General features: G+C 42.9%; 1 protein-coding gene across 2 annotated transcripts in view; it reads left to right on the top strand.

Annotated features, from left to right (window-relative positions):
• The window catches only part of nrp2b (neuropilin 2b), a 113,446-nt gene that overhangs the window by 63,902 nt on the left and 32,516 nt on the right, over positions 1-17,028 (top strand). For both annotated transcript variants that reach the window (XM_007234155.3, XM_022680251.2), the window contains exons 8-10: positions 9,869-10,013; positions 11,227-11,576; positions 12,176-12,320. In XM_007234155.3, the coding sequence (XP_007234217.2) occupies positions 9,869-10,013; positions 11,227-11,576; positions 12,176-12,320 (640 nt within the window). The remainder of the gene's footprint in view (positions 1-9,868; positions 10,014-11,226; positions 11,577-12,175; positions 12,321-17,028) is intronic.

Here is a 17,028-nt window from a genome sequence, read left to right as displayed (position 1 = left end):
GAGCAATAGAAAAAGGTAGACAGTAGTGAGAGACAGATAGAAACTGATAGACAAGAGCTAGAGCGAAATAAAAGATTGATAGAGAAGCAGTGAGAGACAGAGGGACAGACTGGTAAGAGAGAGAGAGAGGGAGAGGAAGAAAGTGAGAGGGCGATAGAGTGATAGAGAGTAATTGCTGGAGCAGAGCTGTGAGTGCTGACCACATTTCCCAGCGGTGCCATCAGTTTGAGGGGAAACAGCGTGGCAGTGTGCCAAGGCAAAGACTGAGAAAACGGCGGAGGCCGAGAGCGAAGGAGGGAGCATGAAAGAGAGAGAGGCAGCAGTGGGCAGGCTGGGGTGGTCATGGTGGTGTGTCCAGGCTGGTACAGCCATGGACAGTGGTGTTGCCCCCCCCCACCGTATGTGTCCATCCTTGTCCTGAGCAGAGAGTCAGATCAGCAGCCTTTAGATGCTCGGACACCTAGCAGTGGCCTTCTTCCTCCACATAAATACACACAACCACACACACACACACACACACACACACACACATTCTCATATTCTACTTTCTGCACTGCCCTGTCTCCCATCACCCATCAGCTAGTACCCAGAGATACCCATAAGTCCCAGTATGACACCATTCCTCCTCAACAGCCCGTATCTCACTCCTCAGCCTTGTTCTCGCTCTTTCTCCACCTCATTTCACTGTGCTGAGGTTTCTCTGTTTGTCTTAACATTTGTTCCCAGTCCTTGTTTACATTAACTCCTCGAACTCTAGCCTTGACATTTACATATACGTCTTACACCAGAATATAAAACAACAACTCAGCCTCGAGCTGTGGAGCAGTGGAACTGTGGATCTAGGATGCTGGATTTTTCTCAGTTCAGTACTTTTTTTTTTTGTAGTATGAATTTGTTGAGTTGGGGATTCGCAGCCCAGCTGGCACCCAACCGATCGTCAACGTTGAAATGTGTTTGAAAAATGACTAAAATAAGGTCTGTTGTAGTTTCAACATTGAAGCATCGTTAAACATAATGGTAAAGGGTTGTGCAAACGTTGAAATTTTAACATTGAAGCAACATAATGTCCACAACCTTCTAGCATTTTACGTTTCATCGCCATACAATTTCAAAAAATGGTTGGATGGAGGGATGAAAAAGTGGTTTTATTCCATTTTCAGTAATTGTTTTTTAATTTGGCACCAATTTTTCACCATATCTAAGGGTCTGTTCATGTTCTATTTGTTGTACTGGTGTGTTTTTGAGATCAGATATTGAATCAGATTAATAGTGGTGGGTAACAGTGGTGAGTTCATAGGATTTTCTAGTTTTAGTGAGCTATGTTTTATTAAAGGTTGAGTGAACAACATTGAAACAGCGTTGCCATATCAACGTTGAGTCACTTTTTTTTTAAATCAACACCAAATCCAATGTCTTCTAATGTTGTTGAATTCAATTAAACATTCGCAGCAATGCATAAAAATCTGTAAAGCGACACTTACTCAAACAAAAGCAGGATAAACTCTTTTAAAATACCCTTTATTTCGGAAGTAATAAGTAAATGAGCAGGTGTCCGAATACCTTACTAGTTTGGAAATATACTGTACGTGCAAATAGCTAGAGGTGTGTGGGTGTGTAAGAGAAGGGCCAATATATTGAGAGGTGGCTGCAAGTCTGTCTGTTGGTCTGTCTGTCTGTCTGTCTCTCTCTCTCTGTCACTGTAGGGGGTCTTTACTATTTTAGCTCCCCCAATGCCACCAGACACAAAGCGGACCTGTGAATAATTTACACCCTACCTCAAATATTTTTCGCCAGACATGGCCCCATAACCAAGTACTGGAGACCACACACACACACACACACACACACACACACACAGATACACACATATTCTAGTGCCTTACCTTCTGATTCAAGCCCTTCAGTCTTCAGTCAGTGTCTGCCAGAGTTTCCCCCTAAGGCAGCGAACTCTCGCCCCTCTACCGTCCTCTAAGGGATGAGCCGAGGATGAGCATAAAAAGGAAAACAACTTTGGGACTGGCAGACGTCCTTTTTCAATTATTCACACGCCTGTTTACCTCCGACCGCTCTCACTGCCCTGCCCATCTGTCTGAGCCCAGAGAGAGAGAGAGAGCAGCTCTTTATATCCAAACTCATAATTAACTACATTAATTATGACATTCAGGTGATGGCTACATTTAGCATGTTATCATTTTTACACAAAAGCGCTGTCTGTATACAGTGAGCATTGGGTGAACCAACAGAAACAGTCCACAGTTGATAGTCCATGATTGATTTCTTTGGATCAAACTTGTGTGTGTCCAAGAAACAATGCAAAGCTATATCATACAGGGGTTGGACAGTGAAACTGAAACACCTGTAATTTTAGTGGGAGGTTTCATGGCTAAATTGGAGCAGCCTGGTGGCCAATCTTCAATAATTGCATATTGCACCAGTAAGAGCAGGGTGTGAAGGTTCAATTAGCAGGGTAAGAGCACAGGTTTGCACAACATATTTCAATGCACACAACATTATGGGTGATATACCAGAGTTCAAAAGAGGACAAATTGTTGGTGCACGTCTTGCTGGAGCATCTGTGACCAAGACAGCAAGTCTTTGTGATGCATCAAGAGCCACGATATCCAGGGTAATGTCAGCATACCACCAAGAAGGACGAACCACATCCAACAGGATTAACTGTGGACGCAAGAGGAAGCTGTCTCAAAGGGATGTTTGGCTGCCCAAATCACGACAGAATTCAAGTGCACCTCAACTCTTCTGTTTCCACCAGAACTGTCCATCAGGACAATAAATTATTGTAGTCTTAAACCAGGTGTTTCAGTATCTGGTTTGTCCAACCCCTGTAACTGTCTCTATGTTGTGCAATGTGGTGCAATTTCACAGATTGCGGGTGGCACAACAGTCTAACTGCATTTAAAGGAAGTAAATCTTGAGTTCAGATTTCAAAGAGTGTGCTCCTTTTGGTCCCCAGCATAATAACAATGCTTCTCTCTTCCGCTCAGACGTGATTTATCATACAGATTGTATTCTGCTATTCCACTTCTAGTTCATGCATCTTTGAAACCGCTGGTGCGGAAAGCTTCATCGGAGGGAATTGGAAGCATCGCGCCTTGTAGATTTAAAATGTTGCTAGTGTAAATGTGTTTGAAGCCTTAGATTAGAAGGCTCTGAGTGATTTGTCCTGTTTGCTGTGTAAATCTCCCACCCAGCCTCCCCAAGTCAGGTACAGTATATCAGCCTAGAGGCACCGCTGCAGTCAGGCCTGCTCTAATGAGATCAGCTCAGCACAAACCTGCACTGCCTTAAACAGGAGCAGCAGCAGCACTCGCCACCAGGAGCCATTTTTCACCTGTGCGCAGGGTGAGTGGGTGAGCGCGTGAGTGGGTGAGCGAGTAAGAGAATGGGGGAATGAAAGAGGGAGGGAGGGATGGAGGGAGGAGGGAAAATGAGATGAGTGCCTGCGCCACACATAAAAAAAAAAAAACAAAACAAGGGGGAAAATGCCCCTCGGCTGTTGCCACTCACCACCTCTGTAATTCATAGTTTTAGCGTTTGAGTGTGTGTGTGGTAATCACGTTGTGTGTGTTCATGTGGATGCTGGAGCACATGCTTCCTCTCCAAACCCACCATACTGCAGTAGCAGCATTTGAAGGTGTGTGTGTGTATACGGATGTGTGTATGTTGTTTGTTCTACTGCTAGTCATTCAACTCCCAGCCCCTCCTGTGTTTCCATCTCTGCTTTTGATTACACACACACACACACACATAGCCCTTGCTACAAACAAAAGGCCAGTTGTGCTCTCTCAGGGCTCCGCTAGCCGATGGCAAGCTACATGAACAGGATTCGAACCCGCGATCTTTTTATCATAGTGGCGGTGCATAGCCTGAGCTCATGCTGGGACTTGAACTTATGAAGTTAGGCATGAAACATCTGGCCCGGGAGGTTGTTTGAACTATGATGAACGATAAAAAAAAAAAAAAAAAGTTTCTTTGGCGAGCATTTATTTACATTCTTCCCGTCTCTCTGCCGCACTTGGCGTGACTTTAGTTTCTGCACATTCTAATTTTACTGCCCGTTCTTGCGCTTCCTGTTTCCTTATAAGGGCGTTTTGTCCCAATTCCGTAGCTGGGGCTGCGATAGCGGATTTGGCCGCGACCCTGATGTCACGGGTTTGATCCCGCGTGAGGAGCGGTGTGTTTATTTATTTATTTTTTCCTTTCTTCTCGGGTTTACCTGCTTTGAGATCAACTGTTCTGCTATTGAGTTCAACAACCCTCTGGGCTGGAGAGCTACTAGTCTGTTGCACTACATCCTATTACACTTCATTTTACAGAACAGATTTATTTTTTGTGGCCCACCATGTAATGGCCAAACTTAACTGTTAAGAGACTTAAATGTGTTTTTTGACTACACTATATTGAGTTAATAAAAAAAAAAGTCTATTATGCATTCCTATTGAAATATGAAGACAGTCCCTGGTTTGGAACGAACTCTTTAGTCGGTTGCAGCAGAATGCTAAACTATAATCAAGGGCAAAAAAGTATGATGTGACTGATGTCCAAAAAGGCGTGATTATAGGGTACTGGACAAAGCATGGTAGGATCTTGGAAGCTTGGGATGTTTTAGAGCTCTCATAATGAAGCTGTGTTTCTCACACAGCCCCCAGCCCATCTGAAATATTGTTTACAGAAGCCGAACTGCATCCAAAGAACTCTTGGAAGTTCCATTTTTAAGAGTGTGGTAACTTTTTTCTAAGCTGTTTTCCAGGTGTAGACTCTAATCCGTCGATCCTCAGTTTTGGAGTTCCTCCTCTCTCCCCTTTGAAATACTACCTAATAGAAAGCCTGCGCTGGCTGTGCATGCTAATGCAGGGTTGCAATTTAGCAGAAGCCTTCAAATGTCACAGTGATGTGCTGCAGCCATTTGTTATAGCTCTGATGCTTATGCGCAGGAAGTGCGTGAGTGACAGCCAGCGCCGAGCCGCCGCTCTCTTTGAAAGAAGGAGAAAGATGGATGGGGAGGGGTAGAGTGAGTGAGGCAAATAAAAGAGGAGAGGCTGGGAGTAGAAAGTGAGCGAGGGAGATCATGGAAAAGAGTGTGACAGTGAAAGAGAGAGAGAGAGAGTGAGGAATAGACAGAGGGAAAGAGAGAGAGAGAGAGGGTGGCCTTGTATCAGTAGACGATGGGCGGCTCGTGGCAAGGCTGACAGCAGCTCTCCTCTTTCAGCGTGTGGCAGTGTGTCGTTACCAGCACCGGTGTGTCTGTCAGCACAACACCAGTCTGGGACCAGGCTGGTACAAAGAGAGCATGGCCAGGTGTGCATGAGTGTGTGTGTATGTACTAGTGTATGCTTTTGTGTGTGTTTGAGGTCAAAAACTCTATGTATATGTCTGTATATCTATCAAACAGTGTAATATATACAGCTCTAGAAAAAAAAAATAAGCGACCCCTTCAGTTTCTTAATCAGTTTCTCTGATTTTGCTATTTATAGGTATATGTTTTAGTAAAATGAATATACAGTCCAACTACAAATATTGTCATTTAGAGCATTTATTTGCAGAAAATGAGAAATGGCTGAAATAACAAAAATATTTAGGAGTTCAGAAATCAATATTTGGTGGAATAACCCTAGTTTTTAAACACAGTTTTCATTAATCTTGGCATGTTCTCCTCCACCAGTCTTACACACTGCTTTTGGATACCTTTATGCTACTCACTCCTGGTGCAAAAATTCAAGCAGTTCAGCTTGGTTTGATGGCTTGTGATCATCCATCTTCCTCTTGATTATATTACAGAGGTTTTCAATTTGGTAAAATCAAAGAAACTCATTATTTTTAGGTGGAGCTGTATATATAATAAAATATAATATAGAATAAATAAGATTTAAAAGGTTTTAAAATGCTGTCTGTTGGTTTCTTTTTTTCATTCTGCTTTCGACAGTATTTGACCCACTGCCTTTCCACGCATATCAGCTAATGCTGGAGCCAAGAGCTTTAGTCTCGACCTCCTCTACGCAGATATACTGTATATACAGTAGAGCCAGCGGGACCTGAGGGAAATCATTGCTCTTTGGTGCCGTTTTGACCACTTCCTCCCCTTGGGCTCTCCCAATAATTGAACTTCCCAATCCTGTTCTGCCTTTTCCAGTCTTTTAGTCTTTTTTTTTTTTTTAGGATTTTCCTCCTCTCGGCAGTTCGGTGGTTAAAGCTCGGTTACAGAGCTTTGTGCCTTTAATTTAACCCACAGTGTCCGGAGGGTCTTGGGTTTAAATCCCTGAGCATGCAGATGGGTGAAAGTGGCACAGTTTTCCTATTTAATACCAGGGCTTACCCAATGGATTGGATTAAAAGCATTAGCCAATCAGAGTAGGGCGTAGGGAAGGGTTCTGGTCTGGGAGCAGCAGTGTTTGATTATATACAGTACATATTATACTGTACCATTATATCAGTGGAGGTCCTTCCAAAGGTACCACTGATGTGTTTATGTAAGCGTGTGTGTGTGTGTCTGTGTGTGTGTGTTTGCCTCAGGTTGTGTTTGAGGTCGTCAGAACAATGCGCACTGTGTGTATGCTGAGTAAAGGTGCAGCTGTAATTGTATTAAATAGGTGGGGTGCCGGTGTTTGCCTGCCCTTAGCTAAGCCGCTCAGAGCTCAGAGTGCACACCAGGCCACGCCGTGTTTCACACACCCTTTAGACGAGTGTGTGATAAGTGTGTGTTTTCTTACCGTGCGGGGTGGGTGTGAGATTATGTCACTGGAACGTGAGACACAGTACTCTCCCACACACACTCTTCGGAGTGATATATTATGCACGGGCTGACCTTGGGCCGTACACACACACTTCTCACGCTGTGCAGTGGTGAGAAGGATCTGTACATGTAGACGGGAGGAAAGGTCACACACACAAAACACACACACACAAAACATGCACAATAGCTCATAAAGTTTCTGACACACTCCGGTGTGTATCCTCCCTCTGACAGCTGCTCACTGTCACTGTCTGTAAGCGTCCGCATCCTCTCTCTCTCTGTGTGTGTGTGCGCACGTTTGATGTAGTCTGCTGTACAGATACAACACATCTCCAGCAGCTTCTGAGCATCATCCTGTGCGCAGCAGTGTCCCTCTCTCTCAATCTCTCTCTTTTACACACACTCTCTCTCTTTCTCACACATATCTGATATCTTTATCCATCTCTCTCTGTCTGTTTTTCTTTCCTTCCCTCTATCTCTTTCTCTATCACTTATTTATATATCATTTCTCTTAGTCTATACTTGTGTCCCTCTCTCTTACTCTTGCTTTTCTCCCAAAATCTCACTCTCTCTCTCTCATTTAACTTATTTTACCTCATCTTTTTTTTTCTTCCTCTTTCACCCTCTCTTGCTTTTTCACTCATGCTCTCATTTTTTTTCTCCCATTCATTTTTTTCTCATTTTCTCTCACAGTATCACTCTGTCACTCTCTTGTCTCTTATTATTAATTTCTCTTAGTTATCACCCTCTGTCTTATTCTCTTTTTTTATTTCTCTTATGCTACCCCGTATTTCAATCCCTCTCTCTCTCACTTTCTTGCTTTTATCTTTTATCTTTTGTTTCTGTTATTTTACTTTTTTGTATCCCTTTTTCTCTTTCTTTTCTCCACTTTTTTTACTCCTTTCTCATTCATTTTCTCTCTCTCTGCCATTATTTGTTTTGTTACTGTTTTCATTCTCTTGCTCTCATTCTATCCTTCTTCTTTATACTGCTTCCTCTCACTCTCACTCTTTTCTCATCCCTCACTTCTCTGCTCCCCCCTGCTTTAACTGACGTTTCCCCACCCATCCGCCGTGTGATTAATGACTGTAGGTCTTTGGTCGTGTTTGTTTCGTTTGATGATATGTTGGGAGTTTCCTCCAAGCTTCTTGTTTTTCCTCCTCCTCCTTCTCCTCCTCTCCTCCTCCTGCTTCTGCTTCTCTCTGTGTTGCTTCCTTCTCCACTGCCTGCACAAACATAGACCAGGCCTGACCCGGTCCAGTCCCAGGCCAGCTGGCCTCGGTGTCACTGGATCCTGAGGTGGGTCGGGTCCAGAGGGTCCAGGCTTTGTGTGTGAGCACTGAAGCAGAACGTGGCCTAGTCCAAGTCTTCTCTTCTTCCTCTCTCTGCTCTCCAGAGAGCCGCCTGACAAGGGCTGACACTTTGTCGGATGGAGTGAGTGAGAGAGAGAGTAAGGGTAAGAGATAGAGAGAGAGAGTGAGGGTAAGAGAGAGAGAGAGATGGAGATATGTTATCTGAACTTGTCATCTTGTCACTGCTTAACGCCCCTGGACCCACTGCCTCAAACACACAGTTGCTGCAGAACCGACCGACTGCTGCAAAGAAAAAGCATGTGCTTGTCTGCAGCTCAGTGATGTCACTGAAAAAGATATTTTTCTGATTCAGGTTATTTGCAAAATGGCGTATAATCAATTAGTTAAGCAGCTATCATAAACAATATTTACGTGTATTAACACTGTTACACTTCTTCTAAAGCATCTCAAGCTTCAATTTTTAGAACTTTAGCTCCTCTCTCTCTTTTTTTGCTCCTTGTAATGACATAAGGAAACATTATTTATTTACTTCAGTGTTGTGATGTTATACAATAAGCAATTTCAGGTATTTCAGAAAATCAATACATAGTGGATAAGCTTATCCATTGTGTTTCATGACATTTTTTTTTACAGGAATGTATCAGTAACAACAGAAAATTAATGCTTTTAAACTTAAAATATTGTCATTTAGAGCATTTATTAGCAAAAACTGAGACATGGCTGAAATAACTAAAAAGATATGTATTAAAATAATGAAAAAAAAAACTAATTCAAGAGTTCAAGAGATCAAAAATCAATATTTGGTGGAATAACCCTGGTTTTTAATCACTGATTTCATGCATCTTGGCATGTTCTCCTCCACCAGTCTTACACACTGCTTTTGGATAACTTTATGCCATGTGTGTATGATTCATATATTATGCATATGTCTTAATTTTATGATGCTTATTGACATGCGTACAATACATATGTACATATGTTTAGAAATATATGTCCAAGCCTTTTCATATATGGCTATATAGGGCCATATATTAGTCTGTAGTACCTGTCTGTAAAGCACTTTGATCTTCTACCTACAAAATAAATCTACTACTACTACTCCATAAGTAAATAGTCATAAATATATAGATTTTTTAATGTTATATTGGATATTGTTCATTAAATATTCAGTTTAAATTTGCTATATTTTTTGTGTATCAGTGATATAACCTGAACCAGGTTATATTTAAAACGCAGTGCTGTGGGTGATGTTCGGCTTTAGTTCAAACAGGAAACCATTAAACCAATAATAAACAGCGGGAGACGCGCATCCAGAAACAATCAGGCCTCAGTGTTTGAGCGCAGTGCTGGAGGAGTGTGTGGGCTGTTTAGTGTTTATAAGAGGCTGTGCATTACTGTAGACTCTGACACTTAGTTCTCAACTTCAAACCCCTACACATACAAACACACTGGCACACACACCCTTCTGTCTGTCTCCAAACACTCTCATCCATCTAGCCTCTGGAGCCTGATGAATCAACAGAGTTTATGTTTCAGCCAAAGTCCCCAGTGTGTACGTGTGTGTGTGTGTGTGTGTGCAGGGGTGTGGGAGTGTGTGTGAGAGTCTGTTTATACAGTGATTAAAGAGATGATCTTTCTTGACCACAGTAAAGACCCACTGATGGCGTCATAGTGTGCGCATGAGCCTGTGAGCTTGTTTGTGATGGTGAAACTGCACTGTGACTGATGTTGAATGAAACTGCTGGGACTATAATTCGTTTTTCTTTCTTTTCTAATCAGCCTTTCTCACTCTGCATCTTCTCTCCAGGTTTTCCACGCCAACACAGACCCGTCAGAGGTGGTTCTGAACCGCATCCCTCAGCCTGTCCTGGCCCGCTTTGTCCGCATCAGGCCTCAGACCTGGAAGAATGGGATCGCGCTGCGTTTTGAGCTCTATGGCTGCCAGATCACAGGTATGGAAACACGTCCATATACATACATACATACAGCTCTGGATAAAAATAAGAGAGCACTTAAAAAGGGTCTGGTGTACAGTAAATGATGGAGCTAGGCGCTGTCCCTGTCACCCTGAACTCAACACTGTATTTATCTGCTCTATTCAGGGCATGTAATCGAGTTTGGCTATTTATGGAGATGGGGGAAATTAGAGGACCCTAATTCTGTTTGTTTCCTCTACAGCAGATGAGAGGTGGGCTGTTTTTTTTTTATGTTGCGCTGATGCTATCGCCGATCTCCATCACACTAAATCATTATTGCGTTAAGCAGCGATTCGCTCCTATTTTTGTCGACAGTGAGCAGGACAAATGCGCTTTTAGGCACGGGGCCTTTTTCAGCACTGACACAAATGACACATAAACATGGCACTTGCCGCCATATTAGCTTTGCTCTGGTCCTGGGGGGCCATCGCCGGTGGGCAGCCAGCCCAAAACGGCTGGCTTTCAAGTAGGACGAGTAACTGCCCTCTCTCCTCTCTGGCTTATGAGGAACTAATGCCCACCTTGGACTGAGCTGGCTGTGCCAAGCCCATAAAAAGACTCGTGAAACAGTCACTCAGAGTCCTGGCATTAGCCTACATCAAAGTTTTATTGCTTCTTTTGGTCTCTCCAAGTGTGGGTGGGCCTCTGGATGCTGAAGGATGGATTCTCTTTTTTTTTGTTCACTTTTCTTCTGTTTCTAAGCCACAGGCTACAATCAATCATTTATTTGTAGAAATGCCCATTTCCACATTGCCTCAGAATGTGTGCTGAAAAAAGAATAGCAGTGATAGAGTAGGAGTGAGCACGGTGTACACTCACACACACACACACACACACACACACAGTGTTGATCTTCTTCAGGTCTAGCTTTTTTTTCTCTCTCTCTCTAGTCATCCCTCTTTTGGGATGAGCCTCTTAACACCTGGACGCATAACAATAAAAAAAAATAAAAAAGCACCCACACACACCCCACACACATGCACACTTCTGTACACACACTCCTCACCCATGCTCATGTTCATAGCTGCTTTTGTAACCACATCTTTTTATTTATTATTTACACCTCAGGCTCCTCCTATGACATAACCGCATAAAACATTGATCCCTCTAGCCTTAAACTGTCAATCCTCGTTTTCCTGCCCATCACTCATCTCTTTCTTCTTCTTCGTCTCCCTCTTCTTCTGTTTAGATGCTCCATGTTCCGAGATGCAGGGCATGCTCTCGGGTCTGTTGCCCGATTCCCAAATCACCGCCTCCTCCATGCGGGACATCCACGGCTCTACAGGTGCAGCCCGCCTGGTGGCCAGCCGCTCTGGATGGTTCCCCAGCCCTGCGCAGCCTGTGGCCGGCGAGGAATGGTTGCAGGTGGACCTCGTCATCCCCAAGACTGTGAGGGGCATCATCACGCAGGGCGCCCGCTTAGTGGACGGTAGCAGCAGTGCGGAAAACCGCGCCTTCGTCAGGAAGTACCGGTTAGCGCACAGCATGAACGGAAAAGACTGGACCTTCTTCAACGATCCCAAGACCGGAATGCCGAAGGTTAGGAATTTAGTGCTGTTCTTCCTTAGTGCTGCTTTAAATGTAAATCATTGTGTATCTAACGACGAGATTAATTATTTGTATCATAATCCAGTCAAAAACATGAATTACTACAGCAAAATAAAAGTGTGAAGGTTAAAAAAATTTAAAGGTAAAAGGCATGACTTCATTAGAGAATTCAGTCATTAGTCATTATTGGATCAGTTTCTTAAAAACCTGTGAAATTTAACTATATTAACCATACAAAAAAAAAATTAAAAACGAGCAGTCAGCTCTATTCTCCATTTCTCAATCAATATTGAGAACTAACAGTCGCTTAATTCCGATTAAATATCCGTCTTAGTGACTCAGCACTTCCATTTCACTGTACTTCACGTCTGTTCCGAGAGCAGAATTCAATTATACTGCTGGTGTTGATAACATTCCAGCGAAATCATTTACAGCTGTGTTAATTAAAACTTCCCTAACAGAGCTCCCTCCTCAGGCCACTGGAGGCTCCTAAACCTGGAGTAAATCCCCACATTTGTTCTCTTCTCTGTTTCTCTTTCTTTTTCTCTTCGTTCTCTTTCCCTTGTACTAAATCCAATGTGTCTTCGCAGATTTTCGAGGGAAACACGCACTACGACACTCCGGAGATCCGAAGGTTCGATGAGGTTGCGAGCCAGTATATCCGGGTGTATCCGGAGAGGTGGTCGCCTGCTGGCATTGGAATGAGGCTGGAGATCCTGGGCTGCGACCTACCAGGTGAGATCAGATTAGAACATGCACCTGACATCACCTGCCAATCACCATGCATCCACATGTTCCTTTACTTATAGAGCTTATCTAGTTGGGAATGGTACCAGGGGAAGCTACCTAAATGGACCCCTATTCTCATATGGTTGACCTATAGCCCCTTTCTTGTCCCTTTTTTTTGTCCTCTCTTTTCTTTTATCTCATTTACTCCCCAATTTACACAGCCAATTAACCAACCCACTCATTAGGACTCCCCCTATCACTAGTATTGCCTTAACACCAGGAGGGTGAAGACTAGCACATGCCTCCTCTGACACATATGAAGCCAGACTCCACCTTTTTTTAAACTGCTGCTGATGCTGCATTGCTGAGTAGCATCATAATGCACTCGGAGGAAAGCACAGAGACTCGGTTCCAATACATCAGCTCACAGATGCCTTGTGCTGATCACCCTTTGGAGTTATGTGGGGAGAGCGCCATCTACCTTCCCAGAGAGAGCAAGGCCAGGTTGGACCAGATTAGAACATCTAGCGCCTGCCACCACCTGCCAACACCTGCCAATCACACATGCACATGTTCCTCAACTTCTGGCCCTCATACGGAATGTTCTGTTATGACCCCATTTGCGAGAAACTTCAGCAGTGCCCTAAATTTGGAAATGGGGTCATTCATGATCACTAGATGTGAATGAGAAAAACACACATACATACAGAAACAGTACACTCTAAAGCAGTGGTTCCCAACCTTTTTCTTCAGGGACCCATATTTTTACCATTGTAAGCTTTGGTGACCCCCCCCCCCCCCCCCCCCCCAATGTAAAAGATGGAATAAAATAAACACGTAAAAAAGGAAAAATTGATACATAAAACATAAGGAATTTTTATCTTATGAAGAAAAAAATAATTAGATCAATAAAATAATACAACTATTTAAAATGAATAAAAAATAATTTATATAAAATAAAAACAAACAAAAAAAAAAGAATAATATCAGTTTCAGTTTCAGTTTCAAATCAGTAAAACAGCTCACCAAAACCTCAACCTGTCCAAATATTGGACAATAATTGATTAACTTTACAGGCCCTCACTCATTTTCATTTATTTAACTAAACTGAGTTTTATATTCTTATATTCTTATATTATTATATTCAGCCTCGCGCTGAATTCAGCTCCGCGCTGCCGGAGAGAGCGCCCACGCGCGCGCCAGAGAGAGAGAGAGAGAGAGACAGAAAGAGCGCAGCGCAGCGCGGCGAATTTTTCTTACCCTAGACTATATATAGTATTAAAATTAAACCCCTTAAAATCAAGAGGGCTTCGCGACCCATCGTGGATCTTTGGCGACCCATAGGTTTGGTCGCGACCCATAGGTTGGGAACCACTGCTCTAAAGAGTACATAACACGACTACGTAACTACATAACTATATATGTCGTAGGCCTTTGAGCCTCTGCACTTCCTCACCTCTCCCTGTTGTCCTTCATCTCCCCTCCTCTTCCTCCTCTGCTGTGCTGAATGTGGCACCTGTCGCAGTGTGATGAGCAGTGGCTAGGACAGGTACTTGCTCCCCGAGGGCCTGCCCAGCCTCCGTAAAGCTGGAGCCCGGGGCTGCCATCGACAGCCTGTCGCCCTGCCTCTGTGTCCGCATGGCTGCCAGGAGCACACGGGCTACACTGCCGGGGGTGGACGCCTGGGGCAGTGTCCAGCTTTAGCAGAGATTTATCGGAGAGGCAAAGAGAGAGAGAGAGAAATAGAGAGAGAGGGTGAATGCGAGCCAAAAAGAGAAAAATTAAGATTTTTTAAGGTTTTTTTTTCTCATGTGTGGGATTTTGGGGCAGGGGCTTCTGGCATGGATTAAAATGACTGGAAGCTGGTCTTTCTTGTACAATATATTCGTATAAAATGACTTTCAATACTTTTTACACTAAATATTACATTAAAATTATACTTACACTCATTCTTTAGTTAGCTACAGGGGTCGGACAATGAAACTGAAACACCTGGTTTTAGTCCACAATAATTTATTATTGACCCAACGGACAGTTCTGGTGGAACTGTGTGAGTTGAGGTGCACATTGAATTCTGCCGTGATTTGGGCAGCCGTGGTTTTATGTTTTTTTGGATACAATCCTGGTTAGCACCCGAACATTTCTTTCAGACAGCTTCCTCTTACAGCGTCCACAGTTAATCCTGTTGGATGTGGTTCGTCCTTCTTGGTGGTATGCTGACATTACCCTGGATACCGTGGCTCTTGAAATATCACAAAGACTTGCTCAAAGTCTTGGTCACAATAGTTACAGTATTTTGAGCAAAAACATGCTCTTACCCTGCTAATCGAATCTTCTCATTCTGCTCTTACTGGTACAATGTGCAATTACTGAAGATTGGCCACCAGACTGCTCCAATTTAGCCATGAAACCTCCCACACTAAAATGACAGAAGTTTCAGTTTCATTGTTCAACCCCTGTATGTTTAAATATAAAATTAATATAAAATTAATATAGTACTACTGCCTGCAGGTTACAGCATCTTCAGAAAGAGCTGAAAGAGTGTGCAGTGGGTCGTAAGTACAGGTGACGATATGTACAGTGGTGTAGGTGTATTCTGAATGGTATAGTAAAGAGGTGAGAAAGAGAGTGAGTGAGTGAGCCAAGAAGTGACTGAGGAGAGTGAGCGAGATGGTGTGTAGGGTTTGTAGAAGCAGCAGAGTGACTGATTGAGTGTGTAATAAAGCTGTGCAGGGCTGTCTGTGCACCAGATGTGTGAGACACAGGGGGTTGAGCCTGCTCCTACACACCCAGTCCTAACCCCATCACACTAATACACACACACACACACAGACACACACACACATACACACATACACACACACACACACACACACACACACATACACAGACTCACACAAAGAAACACACTTTCTCAGACACGCTCATGCTGTTTGCTTTTCTGTTGATTTTTATTTCATATAAATAGGCAAATACTACACATACTGTATAGATCATACACTCTTTTACTGATGGAATTAACTGTTTCTATTATTCACACCTGTACACTATACTGTATGCATTGTTCTATTGGAAGACTCAAGAGACAAGTGGGTGGGAACAAAACTCACAGATAAAAAAAAAAAAAACGGGAAAACAGTGAACACAGACAAAAAAATCATACACAGCATTTACTCATCGACTCAACTCTATATTTTTGTATTGTTGACCAAACAAAGATGCAGAACAAAAAAAATACTACTTACTATGACTTAGTTCAAACATTCTTAAATAATCAGCTAATCTATTGGTTAAATCCTGAATTTTGTTTTATTGATAGACACCAGTGTGTCTAGTTCAGGATTATTGCATCTCTAAAAGCAGCCTGATGCAGTTTGCTGCACATTTGTAAACAATCAGGCTAACAAGTTAAGCAGTGCTAACTGTTGACTACAAACTTCTATTACTTGTTAGCTACTTCAGCCAGATACGTAGCTCTGGTGCAGCACAGACAGAAGCAAGCTTTAAGCATTAAAAGCTTGTATTGGCTGCCTAGCTGCATCTGAGGTAAGGAGGAAACTGTGTAAAGTTGATTTTTCATTGAAATACCTCTTTAAAGGCTTAGCTTAGCAGAGGCCACGGAGTAAGTGCTGGCTTGAGTATCAGTATGCCTCTTAGCGCAGCAAATTCGCCACTCTAGCGTGCACTCCAGCGTGACGGAGCCGCTGTTTCGTGGAAGCTGAGCTCGCCGGCAGCAGCAGCCAAGAAGGAAAAGAGATGAGAAGGACAGGGAAATGGACGCTGGGTGGGACAGCGTGAGGCGGCTACTGCTCTTATTGTTCCGCCCTTGAGCTCGGCCCGGGCTGGGAGTGAGACGCGGAGCGAGGAAGAGAGATGTTAAATATTCAGAGGGCTACATCAGCTCCACCTCGCTGAACAGCACTATTTACTTCATACACATCTGCTGCTGCATTCACAGCCTTACACTGACCTGACTGCTACTCTACTCTACACACACACACACAAACATACACACCCAGCGCCTGGGATGAAGCTTTTATAGCCACACACTATGCTGTCGAAAGTACTCTCTACATAGACACATTACCACACATACAGTAGCCATGTTTGCTGATGCTCTTACAGCAAATGCTGACTGGCTGGGCTACTTCATACAGCCAAATGCACACAGATACACTCTATGGACAGAAGTATTGGGACACTGGAAATTGTTGGTATTAACCCTTGTGTGGTGTTTTCATTTTTAATCAAATGATACTAAAAAATATTTTTTCTAGCTCAAACTCATTGCCATTGGCTCATTTTTTGTGAAAAACATATATCAAAACAAATTTTCGATAAACACACACTGTACACCCCCCCCCCAATCATTTATATTACATACAGTATGTTTGGCCAAGGGCTAATAAACATTGCTTCATTTGTAAATTTGAAACTAAACAAATTTTCTACTCATATCTTGAGTTAAATTGATTTTCTTTTACATTTTATTTAAAAACTAATAAAAAAAAAGAGTAGCACTTTCTGAAAGAAATGTGACATAAGAAAGGTAAAGGGCAAATATTAACCATGTAAGCTGTTTATATTGCTTGCAATTTAGGTGAAGCAAGCATGTGTAAAGCATTTTAATGTAAAATTGCTTAATTTTGCTGAATTAAATACAAGTAACAAAGTAAAGGAGTAACAAAAATATGAACACCACACAAGGGTTAAA

The sequence above is a fragment of the Astyanax mexicanus genome, chromosome 11, assembly GCF_023375975.1.
Source record: "Astyanax mexicanus isolate ESR-SI-001 chromosome 11, AstMex3_surface, whole genome shotgun sequence".
Taxonomy (NCBI): domain Eukaryota; kingdom Metazoa; phylum Chordata; class Actinopteri; order Characiformes; family Acestrorhamphidae; genus Astyanax; species Astyanax mexicanus.
This window is presented reverse-complemented; position numbering and strand designations above follow the sequence as displayed.